General features: G+C 37.2%; 1 protein-coding gene across 5 annotated transcripts in view; it reads right to left on the bottom strand.

Annotated features, from left to right (window-relative positions):
• Nucleotides 1-23222, bottom strand: part of L3MBTL4 (L3MBTL histone methyl-lysine binding protein 4) — a 416667-nt gene that overhangs the window by 91062 nt on the left and 302383 nt on the right. For all 5 annotated transcript variants that reach the window (XM_077778214.1, XM_077778215.1, XM_077778217.1 and 2 more), the window contains one exon: nucleotides 12933-13003. In XM_077778214.1, coding sequence (XP_077634340.1) covers nucleotides 12933-13003 — 71 coding nt within the window. The remainder of the gene's footprint in view (nucleotides 1-12932; nucleotides 13004-23222) is intronic.

Here is a 23222-nt window from a genome sequence, read left to right as displayed (position 1 = left end):
TTTTTTGGTTTTTCTAAATATATTTTTTTTTTTTTGGATTTTCTCAAATATTTTTTTTTTTTTTTAGAAGTTTTTAGTTTTAATGAAGTCCAGCTTATCAAATTTCTTTTTTATGGATTGTGCCTTTGGTGTTCTATTTAAGAACTCATAGCCAAACACAGGTCCTCTATTTTCTCCTACATCATCTTCTAGGAGTTTTATAGTTTTGTGTCTTATATTTAGATCTATGATCCATTTTGAATTTGTTGCCCTTGTGAGGTTTTTCTTGTTTTTCTTCTTCTTTCCTCCTTTCTCTGATTTTAATCAAGCATTTTTTGTCATTCGATTTTCTCTCCTTTCTTGGCATATTAAAATTTTCCTATCCTTAAAATTTTATTCATTTCACTTATCCATAAGCTAGAATCACTCAATACATTGCTGTTATGATTATTTTGAAAAGCACTTGACAAACTGTGATTTATTAGATCAACTGAGAATATGAAAAACAAATTTTAATCTTACCTCCATTTGTTCCTTCTTTAATGCTCTTTTTTAATGTAGGTCTGACTTTCTGACCCTTACCATCTTCTTTTTCTCCAAGAACTTCTTTTAACGTTTCTTTCAAGGAAGGTCTACTGTGACAAATCTCCTCAGTTTTTGTTTGTCTGAGAAAGTCTTTATTCCTCCACTTTTGAAGGATAACTTCACTGTGCACAAAATTGTTCGTTGTGGGTTTTTTTCTTTAAAAAAAGTTTAAATATTTTTAAATATTTCACTCCACTCTCTGTTCCTTAGATAGTTTCTCAAGATAGTCCACTGTAATTTTTATCATTGCTCTTCTACAGGTTTCTTAAAAAATCTGGCTTCTTTCAAGATTTTCTCTCTTTAATTTTTTGTAACTTAAATATGATATACATAGGTGTAGAATTTTTCACATTCATCCTCAGTGTTTTTTTTGTGTTTCCTGGATCTGGGGTTTTGGTGTCTGTCATCGATTGGGGAAAATTCTCAGCCATTATTATTTTAAATATTTCTTCTGCTCCTTTTTGTCTTTCTTCAGATCTTCCCATTACATGTATTTTTCACTCTTTGTAGTTGTTCCACAGTTTTGGATATTCTATAGCATCTTTTTTCATTTCTTTTTCTCTTTGTTTTTCAGTTTGGCAAGTTCTACGGACAGCTTCAAACTCACTGATCCTTTCATTAGTCCTTTCTGAGCTAAAGATGAGCCTATTAAAGGCATTCTTCATTTTTCTTACAGAGTTTTTGACTTCTAGCATTTTCTTTTGATTCTTTTTGTTTTTTTTTTTAGAGTTTCCATCTCTCTGCTTATATTGCATATCCTCTTTTTCCCATTAGAGTTCTTATCATAGTCACATAATTACATAGCTGTATCATGGTTAAATCCCCAGTCAGATAATTTCAAAATGTTTGCTATATCGGACTGGTTCCAATGCTTGCTTTATCTCTTCAGTCAATGGTGGGTTTGCTTGTTTGTTTTGCCTCTTAGCATGCTTTGTAGTTTTTGTTGAAAGCCAGACATGAGGTATCAAGTGATAGGAGCTTAGGTAAAGGTATTTGGTGTGAGAGTTTATGTTAAAACAGCTAGCAGTTAGGCTGCTCATGTTTGGTTTCCCTGTGGATGTCAGAGGCTTCAACGTCCTCTAGTGTCTTCTTTCTTTCTCTTTTGTCTTTGGGTTTCCCTAGAAACTCCTTCAACAGAGTCTGTATCTCAAAGTTCTCTGTTATAAATCTACTGTTATTATACTGGGGCCCTATTAATGTGGTGGTTAATGTACTGGTGGGGAAAATGTTCTAGAGTCTTATGATTAACCCCCCCCCCCCCCCTTTTTTTTTTTTTTTTATTAATGGGCTTAAGTCCCTGTGGCCTTAAGAAGAGTTTCTTAGTCTTCTTGTTTTCCCTTCCAGTATGTGTGACACATAGCTAGAGGGGACTGGAGCTGTCTAACTGCTTTTCCCCCAGGACATATAAACCAGTGGTAAAACAGTTTCCCTGGACAGTAGGACCTCCACTCTCTGATGGATCTGAAAGAGCTGCTGATTTTCAAGTTTGTTCAGCTTCTTTCTTGTTGTGAGGACTAGAGTGATGATTTTCACATCAGAACTGAAGCCATCAATTTGCTTTTTGCCTGTAATGATTCCCATGGGCAAACATTGTCAGTAAGGAGGTTGTAGTAGGCCCTTCTTTCCTCAGATCTCTGTGTGAGTAAAACCACTGGGCATGAACCTCAGGAAGGCCCTTAAAATTCAGTGTAAAATTCAGCTCATAGAATACATCAGTTTTCTAAATATAATGCAAAAAGTGTAACCACTGATAATTTCCTATGTTTCTCACTCTTTTTTTTTTTTTAAGTAGGTCTCACTCCCAGCATGGAGGCCAATGCAGGGCTTGAACTCATGACCCTGAGATCAAGACCGTGAGATCCAGAACTAAGCCAAGATCAAGAGTTGGACACTTAATCATCTGAGCTGCCCAGGCGCCCTATATGATTTTTCTGTTTCTATCTATCCTTTACCTAGGCTAAAAATGACAAAATATATTTTCACCAAATTTAAAGGACATGTTAATGAGAGTCTCTAACCTAATGAAGAAATCATGCAGTAAGCATGGAATTCATCATTAGGAATCACAGGGCACTTCCAAACTCTGAGTAACCTTGACTGTGGAGCCGCAACTGGGGTTATTGCTGGTCTGAAGGATGATGCCACACAGACTGAGACAGATGCTGGCACAGATAGAACACTAATTTTGAACATGAGCTTTGAAAAACCAACCTCCCCCCAACCAAAAACCCAGAGTCAATATAAATATCAATTTGCTCTCAAGCTCCTTCTCTCCCAGACACTCTATGTAGCACGCACCTGGCTAAGTAACAACAGCTTATTCTTTCCGTGGTGGTTAAAGATCTGTAGGCACACACAGGAACAACTACTTTTGTGATGCAATGCAAAACCAAGAGCACTAACTCCACACCTTCCAACAGACTTGCATTGTAATACCATGAATTAAAAATTCCTGGTAAATTGACCTACAGAGGCTGAGCAGAAGGCTTTTAATGTGCCTGTAAAACGAGTCAGTTTTGTAACTCTGAGTCACCTTCCATAGATAACTAGGTGAAATAAAAAGATGTCTGAGAAGATCTGAATCTTTTAAACCCATGGGGAAGAACCACAGGTTGTGGCTTTCTGGTAAACTGCTTAAATCTTTATTTTCATTCCTGGTTGGCTAGCTGTGGTTTTCCTTCTTCCTGTTAGGGTGATGATATTTATCTCCTTGATATTGTCTTCCTCAGTCTCTCTAGACTTTTGACTTCTAATGATACTTCAGCACTGGCTTTCCTCCAATGGAATCAGATCTCTCTGGGACAAGGCGGGGCCTTTAAGCTCTAGTTATTATTTTTATACATTTTTTAAGTTTATTTATTTACTTTGAGAGAGACTGTATTTGTATATGCGGGGGAGGGGCAGAGAGAGAGGAAGAGAGAATCCCAAGCCCCAACACGGGGTTCAGTCTCACAACTGTGAGATCATGACCTGAGGTGAAATCAAGAGTCAGAAGCTTAACTGACTGAGACACCCAGTGCCCTGGCAGAGCTTTTAAGTTTCAAATATATGACAGAACTTCTTATATGAAGACAATATTCAAATTAATATGGAAATAAGATGGGTTATTTTTTAAATGGTATTGAAATAATTCAGAGAAACAACAAGCTGGTATATTAATCTTTACGTAAAAATCAATTCCATATAGTGTACAGACTTGCATGTTAAAAAGATGAGGCCACAGATTTTCTAGGACAATACATAGTTGTATGACCTTAATGTTGGAATAAGGATGAAATGAAGACTAGAAACCATGAAAGGAAAAAGAAACCCAATAAATCAGACTGCATGAAAATTCATTTTTAGTTAAAAAATGAAATAGTATATAAGGTGGAAGCACAAGATGGGAGTATATATAAAAATTATTAGTAAGGTCTATAACAGACCATAAATAATTGGTATCCATAATACATTAAGCCAGCTTCAAGTCTGCAATAATAACATAAGCAAGAATAAAATGCACAAAGGACAGGAATAAGCAATAGTTATTATCTGCAAGGATAGAGTGAAGTAATTGCTCTTAGACGTTATTAGGAGAGTATACGGCTACAGACACTTTAAAGGCAGGTTGACAGTAACACTTATAATTTATAATCACACACTTTTGATAAAATAATTACACTTTGAGATATTAATCCCATAAAAATATTCCTGCAATGCTCACATATAACTGAGTATTTACTTTGTCTTTGTTTTAAATGTAAAAGCTGAAAAGAATAAAAATGTGCATGAATGAGCATTTCATTAAATAAAAGATGGTAGAATAACCCAGTGAGATTTTGTGGCTATTAAGTATGAATATGGCAGGAATTCCACTCCCAGCTATGATGGAGTAGCTGTAGTAGGTCAACCCTCCTATGAAGGATGACAAGAAAAGCAGACCCACAGATGATTCAGGTTGGTATCAGAAGGCACAGAACTAATATCTGTGACTAAGGTGTTTAAGAAATTAGATGGCAAAATAGAGAATTTTATTCAAGAAACAAAATCTGTTTTAAAAATTATAATGTAAAAATTCCAGAACTGAAAAATGCAAGGAGTTAACTAAAAAGTCATTGGATGGAGAGCTGTTTGCAGACCACTGAAGAGAGCGTTAGTGATGTTGAAGAAAGGTTAGTAGAAAAAAGTCCAAACTGAAACATATAGTTCAAAAAGGAAAGAAAATATATAAAACAGCATATAAGACATATAAAGAAATAATGGTCTAATATATTTGTAGATGGAGTCTCAAAAGAAGAGAAAGGAAAGAAGAGCGTAAGCAATATGTGAAGAGATAACGTTCAAGAAAACCTCAAAGTAATGAGAGCCATATACTCACAGACTAAAGAAACACTATGAATCCCCAAAAGACAAACAGAGAGAACTACATCTAGGCACTTCATAATAAAACTTCTGAAAGTCAAAGACAACAACAACAAAAAATCTTCTAAGCAGTCAGAAATAGTAAGATATACTCCAAACACATACTTTCCTGAAAGGCGACACAATAAAACCTCAAAGGACTTCCTGAGGAAAACCATGGAGGTCAGAAGACAATGGATCATCATCTTCAAAACTTGAAAAAAAATTAACTGCCAATTCAGAATTCAATAGTCAGAAAAAATATTCTTCAGAAGTTAAGGCAAAAGAAAGACATTTATAGACAAAGAAAATACATAGCTAGCAGACTCCAGAAGAAATAAAATAAGAAGCCTTTCAGATAGAGGGGAAATGATCCTATACAAAGACTGATATTATATTGGCTATGATATCTACTAAGAGAACACTAAAAATGCGCAACCAAAAGGGTAATATAGAGAAAATGGTATAGTAAATTCTTGGTTAATTAAAAAGGTAATAAGAAATATAAAAAGAAACACAAAACTATTAATAAAAAATAGAAAATAATTATTGAAATGATGGCTATGGTAATAACATTACATATAAATATACTAAATATTCTAATTAAAAGACTACTACAATCAGATGAATATCAAAGTAAATATCACATGCCACTTACAAGAGACACATTGAAATATAAACACAGAGATGAAGATATAAAAGGATGGGAAGACTAACACTAACCATTCAAACACTAACCAGAAAAAACTGATGTGCTAACATTAATACCAGACAGAGTAGACTTTAGGGAATGAAGGACTAGGAAAGATGTATTTCAAAGTGATAAAAGGGGACATTTATTAGGAATATATAATAATTCTAAGTTTACATGAACCTAATAATATAGTCTACAAGTATATATAGTAAAAGGAGAAACCATTAATTCCACAATCATAGAAGAGAGATTTAGCATATTTCTCTCAGGAACCAACAGAACAAGCAGACCAAAAAAAAAAGTATCAATAAAAATTAAAAAAGATTTAATAACATGTTTAACAAATTCATTGTTCAGAATATGTTCTCTGACCACAGTAGAATAAAGCTAGAAATCAATAAACAAAAGATAATAAAATCTCCAACTATCTGAAAATGAAGCATTATACATCAACCTATAGGTAAAATAATCCACAGTGTAAATGAGAAAATAGTTTGAATTAAATGATTATGAAATTTAACAAATCAAAAAGTTTTTAACATAGGAAAGCGATGCTTAGATTAATACTAACAGCTTTAAGCACACACATTAATAATAAATGATCCAGGCAATCACTTAAACAAGTCAGAGAAACAATAATAATAAGCCACAAGAAACATGGAAGCAGGAAGGCTAAACTATAAGAGCAGACATTAATAAAAGAGAAAGGAAAGCACAGTACCAAAAAATCGACATAGTCCAAAGTAAGAAATTTATAAAATCTGAAGTACCCAATCTATTAAGGAAATTGAATCTATAATTAAAATTGTTGCCATTAAAAAAGTCCAGGCTCAGACAGCTTTTCTGGTGAATTTGTCTAAACAGTTAAGAAAGAAATGTCACTACTCTTATATAAAGTCTTTATGGAAATGGAAAAAGAGAACATACTTCCCAATTAATTTTATGAGGTCATCATACTCTTAAGACCAAAACATAATGAGGTCATTACAAGGAAGAAAATTCAACACCAACTTCTCTAATGAACATATTTGAAAAAGTCCTTTATAAAATATGAGACATTCTCACTTGGCATGGTAGTTGAACTGTAAAAATGACTGTGTAAGCTGAAAGTGAGCTAAAGACAAGGCGAGCTTAATAATGGGAAGACTGATTTCTCCATGACCTTTACAAATTTTGATCAAAGCATTAAAAATCTTTTACTGTCAATTATAATTATGTAGGGAAATTTAAAAAATAGTAGTGATAATATTTTTTAGTACACTGTAACTTCAAACATTAACAACATGGAGGTCAAATGTTTTATGTCTTTGTAAAAACTTATCAAGAGTTGCACAATGTTGGCTTTCCTCTTGACTCAAACCTACGATTTAGAGCAAGCATCTTTTCTCTGCTTTGGTAAACTGCCATACTTTCTCCAAGTTTGGATCAGCTTCCAACATTTTATCTTCCACATCTGCAAGGGATTTTTTTTTTTAATTTTGCCAGTGACACTTCTGTGGGACGTATTCACCTAGTTTGTCCCAGTCATCTTCTCAGAGAGTTTGTTTTCACTGACATCCTCTGACAGTGCAGCTAGAGTCTCTCAAAATGGGAGCAGAGCCAGCATCTCCATGGTCAGCTACTTTTTCTATAAATCTGTTTGCATTTGATTAGAATTTCACTTCCAATGTTCTCACTTTCTTTCTTTACTGTACTTTCATATGAATTGGACAGTACTCTTTGGAGTATCCACTTTTGTAAAATATCACATGTGTTTATCACTGGGAGCCGGAAGACAACACAAGTATATGCTTTGCTCTCAATGTGTTAACAGACTAACAGATGTGCTCAGAATAATCGGCAGACTTTGAAAGAAGAGACATTATCAGGCCCTGATCACTATACAGAACTGTTGTTAGGTGGTGATCTGTGGACTATAGGGCTAGCAGTTTGTTCAATGACCCACAGTTAAGGTACTGTGGTAACTGAAATCTGAATTGTGTTGTTAGGGGACTGGAATTATTCACTTAAACCACAGTAACTGAAATTCATTGCTTGTGCTGCAAAATGAGGTCTACCTGTATTGGTAAAGAAATATTCATTCTATGTTTTGATCTGGGTGCTGTTACATGAATATCCATTCACTGAAATTCATTGAGCAATACTCATATAATTTACATATTTTTCCAAGTATATGATAAACTTCAATAAGAAATTTCCTGAGGAATCATTATAACTCACCACATTAACAGAATAAAGAGAAAAATCATTTGATGATCCAAATAGATGCAGAAAAAGCATTTGATAAAATTCAATACCTCTTCATAAAAATAAAAGCACAAGCTAAAAAAGGAAGCAGTTTTCTCAATCTATTAAAGGGCACTACAAAACTACAGCAAACATTATGCTGTACAACAAACTTCTGAATGCTTTCCTCCTGAGGCTGGAAATGAGACAAGATGCCTTGCTATCACATATCTACTCCACATTACACTGGAGGTCTTGGCTCTGAGAAACTGACTAACATTATCAAAGAATGCCTAATTAAATGGAAGCATATACCATGCTCATGAATTAGAGAATGCCAATTCACCTGAAATTGATCTATAGATTCACTGCAACTCCAGTAAAAATCAGAGTATGTTGTTTGGTTTGTGTGTGTGTGTGTGTGTGTGTGTGTGTATGTACAAAGACAAGCTCTTTAGATATGCAGAGGAACAAGAATAGCCAGGCAATCTCAAAGAAAAAGAAATCGGAGATGTGGCACTTTTAGCTATCAGGATTTATTATATAGATTTAAAAAGGTATAATAATTAAACTAGTATGGGACTGGCATGAGAATAGACAAGCCCAAGGAGCAGAACACAGTCCAGAAATGGACCCATACGTACATGGTCACCTAACTTATGAAGAGCAATAAGAGAGAGGAAAGTCTTTTTATTAAATGGTGCTGGGTCAACTGAATATTCATATAAAAAGTGAATATTGGCTCCTATGTTATGCCGTGTGTAAAAAAATCAGCTCCAGGTACATTTTAGATCTAAATACAGATTTACAATCTGAAAGATGAAACAATAAAGATTCTAGAATAAAAAACCAGCAGAATAGCTTCATGAAAACGTAATAGGCAAAATTCTTTAAACAGAGCACTAGAAGAGCTAAACAAAATGGAAGGGATTAACGGACTCTATTAAATTATGGAATTTCTATTTATCACAAGGTGCCATTAAGAGAGTGAAACGGCAAATCATAGACTGGAGAAGATATCTGCAATGTATCTATCCAACAATGGACTTATTCACAGACCTAAAGAATTCCTATATATCAATAAGAGACATATAATCTAAGAGACAAATGTGAAAGATATTTCACAAAAGTAGATATTCAAATAGCCAATAAACATGAAAAAGTGTTCAAGTTCATCAGGCCTCAGGGAGATCCAAAATTAAAAGCATAATTAAATACCACTACTCACCCAAATAAATGGCTAAAGTTAGAGACTGATAAGTACTGACTGCTGGCAAGGATGTGGAGTACTTGCAATTTCCAAACTGTGCTGGGACGAATGTACTGGTCCAACCACTTTGTAAAACTATTTGACACTAGCTCCTAAAGGCAAACCCATTCAATTACCCAGAATTTCACTCTTCAGTATGTACACTACAGAAAAGCGTACACATGTGCATCAAATCACATACAAGAATGTTCCGAGAAGCACCACTGCTGAGAGGTCAAAACTGAAAGCAAACCAACATTAAAATGGACAGATAAATTGTGGCATCTTCATGAAAATGAATAATATCCAGTATTGAGAAGAAGCAAACAGGCAAAGAGGATTTGAATGGATCTCACAAACATAACGTTAGCAAAAAAGACTCAGGCAGACATAAAAGAATACATACTGTGTGATTTCAATTATAAAATGACCAAAACAGAGTCAAAGCAACCACAGTGACAGAAATCAGAAGAGTGAGTCAGGGCCCTGGCAGGAGGTGGTAATTGGATAGCGAGATGTGGACTTCCATTCTGATTCTATTTCTTGACCCAAATGTGACTGAATGAGTATAATTTCTTGTACTTGTCTAAAATTATTACTTAAGAAATAAACAAAAAGAAGAACTTAGCAGGTCTACACACACTGACTTAGAAAGGTAGCCATGATATGTTAGCAAATGGAGGTAAAAAAAAAGTCAATTGTTGTTCACCAAATAACATTCTGTATCGGTAATAAAGTGAAAAGGTGAATTATTATATCCAACATAGATCTGTGAGGGATTTTTTAAACAACGTTTAGCTTTTTCATGCTTATCTCTTATATTTTTTGCTTTATGAAATTTTTGATTTTTCTTTAAAATTGTTTTTTAATGTTTATTTTTGAGAGAAAGAGCACAAGCAGGGAAGGGGCAGGGAGAGAGGGAGACACAATCAGAAGCAGGCTCCAGGATCTGAGGTGTCAGCACAGAGCCCGATGTGTGGCTCGAACCCATGGACTATGAGATGATGACCTGAGCCAAAGTCGGACGCTTAACCAACTGAGCCACCCAGGCGCCCCTGGTTTTTTTTTTTTTTTTTTAAATTAACATTAGTTACACATTTGAGACCCAAAGTAGTAAATAGTTAAAATAAAACTTTCCTGGCTGAATATTCCACAGTAGCAAAAACGTCCTCTGGGGTAGTGCAGCATGGTGGCCCTGACAATGACATACATGTGTCTATGGTACCCAGTAGCTGAGTTTCAATAGTTCTGGTTCTGGGGCTCTCTAAAGGGCACAAGGGCAGATCACTTAGGTGAGTGGGTCCTTTATACGTAATGGAAATGTGCTTTAATTAACGTTCATTCAATTTGTATTCAAAGGAGCCGATATTGTGCGGTTCTCTGTGGAGCATTCACTGAGCAAAGGTAAAAACCTAAAAGATCACCACGTAGATGCCCAACTCAATTCAAGAGAAGGGATGTGGTGTAGCAGATATGCCAATAGTATTTTCACGCATGACTTTACTTAACAAAAGAGAGAAAAGAGAACTACCATTCACCATGTCTTAGGTGTAACATCCCGTAAGTTTACCTGTACACCTGTAGAGTAGTAAGACAGACTCTAACTTCCATCAAGTTTACTACCAGACATCCTTTTAGATCATCATCCTTTCCTCAACAAATTTATATAACTAATTAAAATGTTCTATCATCCCATGTTACTTTTATACATAATTATGGTAAAGGAAGGCATATTGTATCTTTAAGAAGTATTCTCAAAAATTATGGGGAGATTTTTTTATTATGTATCTGTCAAGAATATCTATTGCGAATAAAATGATTTAGAAAACAAAGATGTTTCCAAGTAAAAGTTGAAAACTGCCCAAGATATGAAAAACACAAGCTGTATGTACACATGTACACATAATCTTCAAATATTAAAAGTGTACTATTTCCCCTCATAGGAGAAATGGAGAACAAATTTAGCTCATTTTCTTTAAAAAAAATACTCCTGATGACCTAAGGGGTTTATTCAGATATATACCCAGGACAACAGAATAACCCAAAGGAACTTGGAATTTATGCTGAGACTTATAGGCTGAAGAAAGTGAAAAGGAAAATATTAAATGATCATTTAATGTCACGGTCACACCCTGAACTCTCCCTTTCCTCCAATGACTTTCATTCAGAGCAACTTCTTCTTTTTCTCTATAAAGTACCATTTCCTTTTTCCTCCAGATTTGCTTGTACTTTTGCCATAGATTGCTTGTCCTTAATTGTAATTCTTTGCTTTTCCCAAATACACTCATTTTACTGGTAAAATAACTGGCGGTTTTATTTTTAAGGTCAACAACATAAACCTTTTAAAAGTGATGCAGAGAAGAATAAGTACATACTGATCAAGTTAGAAGAGACTTCATCTTTCACATTATGCAAATGCATTTTGCTAGTGATCTTTTCTATTTTTATAAGGATGATCCTCATTACTACTTCTACTATGTGAATTACAAAATTGACTGTGTATCTGTTTTAACAGGAACATATACATAATTACTCTGTGGAGATATTTTCAAAAGTGTCAAAATATGAATTAAAACACTGACACTTTTTTAGGGCTCCTTGTACGGTTCCAAAACACATGTTATTTACAGAATGGAGGCATGGTAAAGTGGATTAGAACATTTGTACGGAGCAGTTTCTAAAAAATATCAGTCATTTCTTTTATTTAAAGCAATGTTCAGGCCTGATTATATTACACAGAAATTCCTCTGGCTTGAGAAAATGTGTGGATGCACAACGAAATCAAAGTAACTTAGCTGCCCTCATTTTCTGAGGAAAAGATCCTTTCTCTCTCTTTGGCTGAGATGAAATCAGGAGTCATTCCAAACACAGCTGAGCGTGGTCCCTGACTGATGCGAGTAGGTCAGCTTTGCTCATCGATGTCATAACTCTCTTGTTCTATGGCCTCCTAGCACACTCTTTTTTTTTTTCCTCTTAAGAAAAGTCTAATGGGTAGTTGTATTGGAGATGAGCGCAGTGCTACCAAATGGTGCGAATTTAGTGCACTTTTGGCCAAGTCAGCAGAAAACTCACTAATTTTCTTTTCCCCTGGAAGAGGAACAGATCTCCTACCATGTTCTCAAGATACAAACATACAGAAGAACTACTATGGCTGAAGACATGAGGACGCTGGTTACAAATCACCAATATTTTCATCTGATCAAATAAAAATGATTGCACTAAAGTAACATAATCAAGGGGAAACTTATTCCTTAGGTTGCTACAATATAATCTCAAAATTATAGGTGAAATTTTATCTAGAGTGAATCTTAATCAGAAAGAAAGAGAATTAAATGAAGACAGGCAATTCTTTTTCTTACACTCTAATAATCCTCCAGCTTTTAATAGTTAAATTTTACCCCCAATAACCTTCTTGCCTGTCTTACATCTGAGGTACATTTTCCAGTCCCTCACCATACACAAATGTCACAAGACACTCCGGGTTCCCCTCCTCCATGCCCTCTGCAGATGGCGGAGAGAGTCTATCGCAGACACAGACTCTAGTTTGATAAGTTCTGGTTTGTCCTATCAGGAGTGAGGATCACAGAAATTACAGTCTGGTCCTTTCACTTTAAAAATGAGGGAATCAAGGTCAGGGAGTAGACACAGTGGAACCTGCTTGACCACAGGGTTGGGACTAGAACACAGATCTTTCCTCCCCTCTTCAAGTTCTTTCCACTGTCCCCTCCTGAAGTGATAAAACCAACCCAGCAAACAAATTAAGACATACTTCACACAAAAAACGATAGGCTGTGTTTTCGCTAGTGTTTTCATTTTTACCTCTGAAGAGATTATCCAAGTCAGTATCTTCTCTTCCTTTGATTTTCCAACACTTTGCCTGCTGTACAAGTCTGGGCAGAGAACAGAAATAAAATCTAGATTCATTATCCTGTGAGGTAGGAATAAATCATGACAGCAGCACAAACTTAAATAGAAACCACAGGGTAAACAATAGTGGATTAGCAGGTATTTTGCCACACAGCCTTATTAGAATTCTTCTTCCATTTAAGATTTTAAAAATATAATTTCAGTCTGAAGCTAACTTTGAAGCCTGCAACTTGAAAGCTCTCCCCTCTCCAACTCCCCATTCACTGTGTTACAGTAAAAAGTTTCCAAAACTCTTTTGAGAATAATCTCTTCAGACTCTGAGGAGGAAGTAGCAGGGATGGTAGGGGACGTGTGGTAATAAGTGGGTAAATAATAATTGCTACTTATGATTTTAGCTTTTATTTTGATCAGAAGATTATAGACATTGTACTAAAACAACTGCATAAAGTAATTTAGCTATGCAGTTGAATGTCAGAGAATTAATTAACTTTTAAAATACTCCGGTATGCAGTAAGGACTAATTTTGTAACTCTTCCATCATACAACTTTATTAAAACTTGAGGCTCACGGTTTGTAATGAACATGGAAGTTTCTTAAATGAAACTTTTTCCAGCTTTGCTAATTACCTAGTAAATTAATTTTAAATAGAGAGACCCTGAGATAGTTGATTAATGTATGTGTACGTATTTGTTATTCTAATGAAAATTATAATAGCTTGCTTTGCAAACGTATTTTCTTATTACTTGTACAGCAGCTCTCTCATTTTATCTTCACTGATAAGCTCTCGAGTATTTCTTTAGTTTCTGATTTACATGAGACACCGATTCAGTTCCCGAAACCTTACACAGAAACCTAAGCAACTGGTACATAATTGGAGGTAACTTTAGCTAACACATCACTTAGATGATCTTTTTTTACCATTAAGAACTTTTTTAACCAAAAAAGCAAGAAACTGAGAAAGAATTTCTTTTGAAACCCCATCTGTGGACTTTAAAAGGAGGTCTGGTAATCTCAGTGCAGAAAATCTCTGGCCAGGCTCAAGGTTGGTGAGTCAGAGTTCATTTTCAAATCTACAGCTCTCAGCTTCCCAAAGTGCAAAATGGAGACTGGACTTGCCCGACGGTGTTTGTTCTGAACAATTGGTGAAATAATATATTACAGAATAGTCTACAAACATTTAGGCAGCAGGGAAATGCATAAAAACGTGAGGAATATTTTCATTAATTCAATATGCTTAATTTTCATTATATTCTGGATATATACAGATCATCGGGATTTATTTACATCCTTGGAGGAAAGGATATTAGCAATAGAAAGAGGTCTTAAACTGAGGCAGCGAGCATCTGGTGGAGAGAGCTGGTCAGGGTGGGATGCCAGGGGCACAACACGTGCTCTACGTAGCATGGTGTAGTCATTTTGCAAAGAATAAGATGGGGGAAAAGGATAATTTTAGCTCTGTTTATATATTTTGGCAAATATCTGTTTGGGTATATTCCCTCAAACTTGACAAATTTGATGAGACTGAGCTGATTTTCTAGCCATCTTAAAGCATCCCTCTACAATAGATACTGATGAAGATCTTGATTCTATCTTAAAATTTAGAAAAATAGAAGCTAGTATGCCTTATATAGCTTTGATGGGGACTTTAAAAAGCAATTTAAAAATAAATCAAATAAAACTACTGAGTAGTTTTTAAAAAATTCCAGGCAATGTCATTTACCACCAATGTATTTCAGTACAATCTCGCTTTCAAAACTATTCCATCGCTAGGGAGCTACACCAAGCCAAACCTTGTAATTGGTTCACGCTTAGTAACATTTCCTGAGGGAGGCAGGTACCTTCTAAGGATTCCTCCACTCTTCACTTTGTTCAACCTCATTTCACTCGTGCAAACTCTATTAAGGGAGGGTATAGGATTCCAGCTGTAAATAAAGGGTCTGAGGCTCAGAGATATTAAACTACTTGCCCATTTTGGGCACACAGTGAGTCAATGGTGAAGCCAGAACATAAACTCAAGTCTGTAGACGCCAAATCCAGGCTTCCCCTTCCTCTGTGCATCACTGTCCAATGTTTACTGGGGATTTACAGAAGGCATCAAGAAGGAGATGTCACAGACAGAGCTGAAAAAGGGAGTATCAATAATGCTTCTGGCAGCTGGAGGGAGAGATGGTCTGGCACTACACTAGTGGGGGGATCTATGAAGGATGCAGCTGGGTCAGGTCCTGACAGAAGCAAGATGTGCATGACCGATGGCCTTGTAAAGCTCTAGAAAATAAGGGTGGGAGAAAAGCAGAAACTGCAACAGACCGAGCATAAGCAAAATGGGGGCGGGGGGGGTGTTTGTGGGACAGGAAGAAACTAATCAACCTATTTGGCTAAAGAACCTGCCCTTGTGCAGGGAGCACAAAGATCTAAAAAAACAAGCTAGAACCCAAGTATGGAGAGCCCTGCAGGCTGTTCTCAAGTCTGGACTTCACCTTGACGGCAGAGGGAAAAGAGATGGGAGTGCCTCATCTTGAAAGAATCTAATCGCATACAGACAGTAGAAATGTTTGCAGATGATGAGGCCAGCAATGCGCCAAAGAGTAATTGTTTGTATTTTAGCTAAAAAGGTAACACCATTAACATCTCCAAGTATTACTATTTCCCCAATAATTCTGCTTGAAGCTTGGCCTACACCTTCTATATAGTCATCATAGTTCCAGGCGCTCCAAGCAATCTTCAGAATTTTTTATTAGTGATATTGCTCTTGGAGCAGCAAGTGCCAGGCTACCTGTCTGTCTGTGTGTCCCTGGTCACTCTGCAGAGGAGGGCACATGACTGAGAGGGTTCCTGCTTCTGTTGGTGAGACCTGCCCCTGTTACCCAATAGGCTCTGCTACCTGTCGGTTTTCCCCTTGCCTTGTCCCTCGGATTTTGCTACTTCCACGCGGAAAAAGGGGCCGCGTGCTCTCTGACCCTCTTTCTATGCTTCCTCTACATTAAATAAGGCAAGTTAGCGGCTGTTTCTGGGTTCAGTAAATGCTAGGCCCTCTACTAGATGCCTAACGTGAAGGTAGATGATATTAATCCCATGTATTGAAAAACACAGAGAGGTTTAGTCGTTGGCCCAAAGTCACACAGTAAGTAGAAGAGCCAAAGCAGAAAAATCAGAATTTGGATGTAAGTCAGGTTAGTCGTCTAAATGTAGCCAGATGCCTTCCAGAACAGGAGTTGCAAAAGACAGTCCAGGAATCAAGTCTTGCCCATTGCTTGTTTCTGTGAATGAAATTTTAGAACTCTGCCATGCCCATTTGCCACTTACTGTCCATGGCTGCTTTCACACAACAGTCCAGTTGTCAAGCTGAGAAACTGTAGCAGAGACCTTAAGGCTCCCAGAGCCCAACATACTTACTTTAGAGGAAAAGTTTGCTGGCTCCTGTTCTAGCAGTAAAGGAAAAGGCTCCTAAAGCCAAAAATATACATATGACATGTGATGGACTTACATGACTATTTTCTCAAAATTGCCTTAATAACTGCAGTTTGCTACAACCTAGAGCAGGGCTTGAAAGGCAAATATTGAGCTCTGACTGCTTTTTAGTTTTTAGACAAACCACCCATGCCCAACAAATATTTCTTTGAGCTTTTCCTAAACGCGGGTGTCGCATGCGGCCAAGATGGTGTCTGCCACCAAGAGACTCGAAGTCTACTAGAGGACACAGGTGTGTGCAGTGCCGACTTGCACACAGGCAGGCTAAGAAAAGGGCTATGCAAAGAGAGGAAGAAATTGCTTTGGGGTCACAGAGTGGGAGGGAATTTCCTGCCTGAAAGGTCAGCGAGGCCCAGGAAAAGCTTTCAGGAGGAGATGAGTTTGCAGAGGGCTCAAACCGAGTTTTACCAAGGGAAGCACTGAGAGAGACACTGCAAAGACACAGGCGTGTGGACGGCAGGCAGGGAAGACCTCATAGTGGCTGTAGTGTGTGTGGAGGTGAGGCGTGCAGGCTGGGGACACGTCACGAGGACCACAAAGACTTTCTACACACATGCGTATGCTTGTCTGTATGTGTTTGTACATGTGAATTTAGTTATAGTAAAGCAAAATAAACTAAGGACCCCATAAGGCTCTATGAATCTAAGAAGGGATCCATACAGTATGTTTAGTTGGTAAGTAAAATATAATTCAACTTTTAAAAGTACTGCATTCTAAAGCATCAATACATGATCTACATATGAAAATGTTTACCACAGCATATTTACAGAGGGAAAATGCTAGAGATGACCTTAATACCTGTCCATAGGGGAATGACCTAAGGAATGTCCACACTATGGAATACGATAGTTATTAAAAACAATGCATTAAATCCACTTAATAAGACAAATTTTCCAGGAGATATTGTTAAATATACAAAACATGTTTTAAGCTAGTATTTTATTGTCAGACTTGCTTCGAGCCAGCAAACAATGGTTTTATGTGGAAGCTCATAAAGGAGATGGTAAATTTGTTTTTTCTTTGTGGGGAGACTTAGTTGCTTAAATCTTTACAACTTTTCCGTATAAAAATAAAAGTCTAAGACCAGGTTATTTTTCTTCTGGCCATAATTGCTGACTTATTTATAGATGCCTTATTCAGACCACCATTATAACCTTGGGGATAAAAATATGTGTGTATTTTATAAAAGCTAAAGCTTTCTTTCTTCCTTCCTTCCTTCCTTCCTTCCTTCCTTCCTCCCTTCCTTCCTTCCTNTTATAGATGCCTTATTCAGACCACCATTATAACCTTGGGGATAAAAATATGTGTGTATTTTATAAAAGCTAAAGCTTTCTTTCTTCCTTCCTTCCTTCCTTCCTTCCTTCCTTCCTTCCTTCCTTCCTTCCTTCCTTCCTTCCTTTCTTTCTTTCCTATATTTAATGTCAGGGTCCTTTAAAGCTTCCCTGTGCATTCATGTCAAGAATGCAGTCTCTTTCTCCCACATGCAACATGACTATGTCCTAATCTATGCAGAGTGAGACAAGCCAACTTCAAAATAAACATTAATGCAGAATTACTGTAATGTATTTTAATAAAAGAGTGAATGTACATCTGAATATCCATACATATAGAAACATGGAAAAAGTGTAAAAGAGAACATGACTCTTCATACAAGTAAGCTCAGGATGCCCATCAGAGTTGAGATGTGGGGAGTGAGAATTATTTTTTAAAACCTTGTATATTACCTGAATCACTGTAGTGGGAATTTTATCATATTTTTACAAGTCTATAAGTTATGCTATCTGACAAGAAAAGGCCTGAGTATTATGAATTTTTTAATCTTTTATTTATTATTGAGACAGAGAGAAACAGAGCATGAGTAGGGGAGGGTCAGAGAGAGAAGGAGACACAGAATCTGAAGCAGGCTCCAGGCTCTGAGCTGTCAGCACAGAGCCCGATGAGGGGCTTGAAATCATGAACCGCGAGATCATGACCTGAGCCGAAATCAGACGCTTAACTGACTGAACCACCCAGGCGCCCCAAATTTTTAAATTTTTTATTATATTCTTTTTACTAATCTATATTTTCTAGCTTTTTCATCATACACAAGCATTGTTTTAATTATGAGAAAATATGTTAAATGCCTCAACTTTACAATGAGTGGAGAATAATTATTTTAAAGCCAAATTAAGTACGTAGATGAGAAAACATGCTTGCTGGTGCCTGGGCAACAAAGTCTTGTTTGTCTGGTGCACAGGAACGGCAGTGTCCCTTATGCAAGGGACTATGCACTTCTTAGCACATGCTGTTCTGTAGCAGTTAATTACTAAGAGCCTGGGCCAAGGCAGGATTCCAGAAATCCAGAGATCCACAATAAATTATAAAATGCCTTGTGAGAACCAGCTCAGAGAAATATTTTTAAAGATCTTTTTAGGGCATACATTGGATATTTTATAACGTATCTACAGAAGGTCACTTTGTTTACAAAACACAAGACTATGAGGAAAGTGCCAAAGGAACCAGGGCAAGAGGGATCCAACGAGGGCCAAGTCCCTTCACCCCAGCACTGTTCCTGATCCCCTGAGCTGATCTTGACATGACTCACTTCGTTTTCAATTTGCAAAATATTCAACAGAACTGTCCCTCCGCCCCCGCCTTGTTTGTGCCAATGGCGTGGATCTACCGATGGTCTCTAGGACAGTAGGATAGGTAAGCCTGGAGACAGTCTGAGTGCTGCCCATTCACTCCCTTGTTACTCCTTCCACGGCACTTAATCATAGTCTGCGAATTCCTCCTCCTTTACGGTTTACTTTTGCCTTTCCTCCTCCATGTCCTCTACCCGCCGGGACGGGGCAGTCTTGTTCACCTCCGTATCCTTAGCACCTGACACACTGAGCCAGAGGAGAAGCTCCATGCGTATTTGCTGAGTGAACAAATGTCGATGCAATGAGTGAATCAACATGCCTGCTGCCAAGTCCTCCTGTTTGAGTTCAAACCCTTGTCCTGCTCTGTCGCTAGCTTGGGGGACCTTCTTCTCACCAAGTGAAAGCTCGCAGAGGACAATGGTGTTAGTCTGTTTTGCATTAGAGTTCAGAGCAGTAGTGTTCTAAGTACTTGTTAAATGGAAAATAATGAATGAATGAATTAATGAATGAATGAGCAAATATGTTTGATTTTAGGATGTTGTTACAGTCAGGATCCCAATTCTTGTGGAGGAAGTGTATGGAATAGTGAAAAGAGCAGTGACCCAGGAGGAGGCTCAAGGTTGCGTTCATGACAGTGTCGATAAGGGAACTCAATTCTTTGGCTCTGATATCCTTACTTCTATGCTGAAGAAGCAGGACTAGGCAATCTTTGAGTCCCTTCCCATTACACAGCCCCAGGGTTGTCATACTTGGCTAAAGGTCCCTCAGAGTGCACTTGGAGGTGTGGAGAGGGAGGGAGTGTGTCTGGGTGGGGGTGACTTTCCTGTCTAGCCACAGCCTCTACAGTCCCAGAAGGATCCTGGGTGTCTTGATGGTTGACCACTGCTCAATTGATTAAGGGGTGTAATTAATTGAGTTCCAGATACCAAGGAATAGCTCAGACTGAATAAATAAAGGTCTAGGGGCACCTGGGTGGCTCAGTCAGTTAAAAAGCTGACTTCAGATCAGGTCACTATCTCACAGCTGGTGAGTTCAAGCCCTGTGTGGGCTCTGTGCTAACAGCTCAGAGCCTGGAGCCTGCTTTAGATTGTGTGACTCCATCTCTACCCTATTTGTGCTCTGACTCTCTTCTTTCAAAAATAAATGAACATTAAAAAATAATAAATAAAGGTCTAAATTTCTATTTTTGGTGCAAACATGTACTGCATATACACAACTAGGACTGGTCCAGTTGCAACACTTTAAAATCAATGACTGTTGTAAAAATGGGGAAAAACATGGAACTATTATTTAGTTTCTACCACATGCCAGGCCCAGTCACATATCTATATCTACCTACATCTACATACCTATATGCAAGATCTAAGCCTCACCTATTATATTCATTTTATAGGTGAAGAAATCAAAACTGTAAGGGGCGCCTAGGTGGCTCAGTCGGTTAAGCGTCTGACTTCGGCTCAGGTCATCATCTAATGGTTCCTGGGTTTGAGCCCCATATCGGGCTCTGTGCTGATAGCTCAGAGCCTGGAGCCTGCTTCAGATTCCGTATCTCCCTCTCTCTCTGACCCTCCCCTGCTCATACACTCTCTCTCTCAGAAATAAATAAAACATTAAAAATATAAAAAAAAAAAAGAAATAGAAACTCTAAGAGGGGAACCGAGGTTTAAACCTGAACCCATCAACTTAGATTTACTAAGAACCTATAATGGGACTAGGAATGAGAAGAAACAAAAGCGTAATGAAAACGGGTCCTTACTCTTTAGCAGACTCCAGTTCTTTTGAGAAAATAGGGCATGCATACAAAGTAAGCTTTAAAAAGGCACACACACAAGCTACTGATGTGTGGTATGGACCAAAGCACAAAGGGATGCTAAGAACAAGGAATGGGACCATTTCCTATTGGGTCCATATCCCCAGGCCTAGCACGTGTCTGGCACAGAGCGGCTGCTCCAAATCTACTCAATTTGTTGAGCACCCACTGAGTGCCAGGCATTATACTAAGTGTCAGAAATATATAAATGTGTAAAATGTGATCTCTAACCTCAAGAAGCTCATATGGACTGGAACTGTTATTGAATAAGACACAAATTAGCCTTTGTGAAGGGAGAAGATACAGGCGGAAGTAGACAAGGGAGGAAGAATGAGAACAAAGGCACCAATGGCCCAGTAATAAAAGCAATATTGTGGGTGATGATGAGGAGTGAGTGGGACACTGAGTTGACTTTATCTTCCACGGCAGAGAATTTACGTGGGAAGACACTGATGGATTAAGGAAAATCCGTGTAATGACTTGGAAGGTTAGTAACGGGAAGCAAGCAACTAACACTGTTTTAATTCTGAGAACGGACCCCACAGAAGGTATTTATGGTGCAGCTAACGTGAGTAGTGGAAATAAACTAGTTGCTTGTGGCAGAACAATTTATTATAAGGAACATTAAGAGACTATTCCACTACATTCCATTCTCTCTGATTACCAGAGCTTTCCACAGCCATTTTTATTATCAATATAGGCCTTAGGGAAGCGCACAAAATTTATAATATGGAAGGCATTAGGACAAATAAAATGAGATTTATTAGGCATTTTCTTAGATTTTCTTAATAGCAATGAGTGAATATGAATATGACTGAATATTAACAATGGTGGTTCTACCAATTGTGTAAATTAGAATATATTAAGCACTGCTTTGGGGAGGCAAAAAAAAAAGGTATTAAAGAATACTCATGTGGGTGGGAAATGCCTGAAAAAAATGCTCCACTCAGGCCTAGGGAAGCCAGTTAACAGATAATATGGGGGGAGAGAGAGCAGTTGCATTTCAAAGTAATTTCTTTATGATGGCACTGTTTTAATGAGTATAATTTTATTCTTTGTTGCAGAGTGAGGCCTTTAGTCTATTACAATGAAATGTGTTCAAGATGGAAGATTTTGTATTACATATAGTATAAATAAGAGTAAATGGTTTTGGGAAAACCTAGTAAGAGTCCTCCTCTCTAATAGTTCTATTTTCACTAAATAAGAAATAAATACATAACAAGATGACCCTGAGAATCTTAGATACAGTAGAAAGTAGTCTCTACGTAAATTCAAAGCATGAAACCAACATTCCTTTGTAGTTTATTGTAATTGAAACCTGTCCCAGATTTGGAGTCAGGCAGTTCTAGACCCAAATTCTAACTTTCCTACTCATTGTCTGTGTGGTCCTACACACTCTGCCTAACCTCTCTGAACCTGCAGGGGTCTGCATTATAAAATCAGAATAAGAATACTTATCACACATAAGGCTGTCGTGAGGATAAAATGAAATTAACACAATGATGTGTATACATTGCTTAGCATGGTGCTTTGTGGCCCAAAAAGAGTGTGAGACATGAATATTAGACAGTTATTATTACTAATACTTCTGGTGTTTCTATTACTAGTTTACTGAAACAGGAATATGCTGGATCAAATCAGAACACCTATGTTTAGGTCTCAGTTACTTTTAAAGACCTCTAATTCCTCACCTATAAACGGCAATACTATAATGACAATAATAGTATTTGCTTTGTCTAGCTCACAAGATTATGGGAATATCCAAAGGTAATGTATATGCAGACTATAAAACAGTTGAACTAATTAAAAACATTTCCTCTCCCCAAGAGTCCATCCCTAAATGACAGAAACTCAAGTATAAGGTCATTTGCCTGTACTTAATGCACCATCAATGTAATACGACTTACTCTATTAACACAAGGGAAAAAGAACATACAGTTTTTAGTAATGGTGGCCTGTTGTGAGTCTGACTCTTTAGAGCTGCATGAACATGTAATATTGCTGCTATGAAGGTGAATCTTGCAGCATATAACCCCCTCAACTTTAAAACTTGATCCTCTATTCAGAAAATGTGAACATAATTAGATGATTTACTAATAATAACTCCCTCTACCAAGATTAATATGAAAACAAACAAACCTTTAAATAGTAATCACAAAACTGGCAAGGGGTTAGGGAAAAGACAAAATTCCCTAAATTGTTGGGCAGTTTCTAATTGATTCTGGAAGAATGTTGAGAGTTAATTTGATACTTTGCACTTGAATTGTCAGCAGTCTGGAGATCCTAAGGTGACAAGTGCTGTTGGCCTAAGAATTACAAAAGGCCTGTCCTGAGCTCAGT

The sequence above is a fragment of the Crocuta crocuta genome, unplaced genomic scaffold, assembly GCF_008692635.1.
Source record: "Crocuta crocuta isolate KB4526 unplaced genomic scaffold, BGI_CrCroc_1.0 scaffold26, whole genome shotgun sequence".
Taxonomy (NCBI): domain Eukaryota; kingdom Metazoa; phylum Chordata; class Mammalia; order Carnivora; family Hyaenidae; genus Crocuta; species Crocuta crocuta.
This window is presented reverse-complemented; position numbering and strand designations above follow the sequence as displayed.